The 300-nt window shown below is 26.3% G+C and overlaps 1 protein-coding gene across 1 annotated transcript; it reads left to right on the forward strand.

Annotated features, from left to right (window-relative positions):
* On the forward strand, window positions 1–300 carry PRSY57_0021700A (acyl-CoA synthetase; the record flags this gene model as incomplete). Its single annotated transcript, XM_020114291.1, has 1 exon — window positions 1–300. A coding segment is annotated over one exon (300 nt), but the record flags the coding sequence as incomplete, so codon positions are not given.

The raw sequence follows: 300 nt of genomic DNA on the forward strand, positions 1-300 counted from the left end.
TGAATTACCACACTTGAAAAATCTTATAATTTTAGATACATTATCTAAAAATAATGAAATAAATTTAAACGAGGAAGACAAAAATAATGAAAAAAAGAATAAATCCTCAGGAAACAGCACTAGTGTAAAAGGAAATGATTTATCGAACATGATTGAAGTTACGTGTTCAGGTCCTTTGGAATATGATAAGGAAAAACTAAAAAAGTATAATGAATTAAAAGAAAAATGTGAGAAATGTGGAAAGAAGCTAATGTTGTTTGATGATATGACAAAGACTCAAACTAAGGATTTCACTATTAA

Source organism: Plasmodium reichenowi (assembly GCF_001601855.1).
Source record: "Plasmodium reichenowi strain SY57 chromosome Unknown, whole genome shotgun sequence".
Classification (NCBI taxonomy): domain Eukaryota; phylum Apicomplexa; class Aconoidasida; order Haemosporida; family Plasmodiidae; genus Plasmodium; species Plasmodium reichenowi.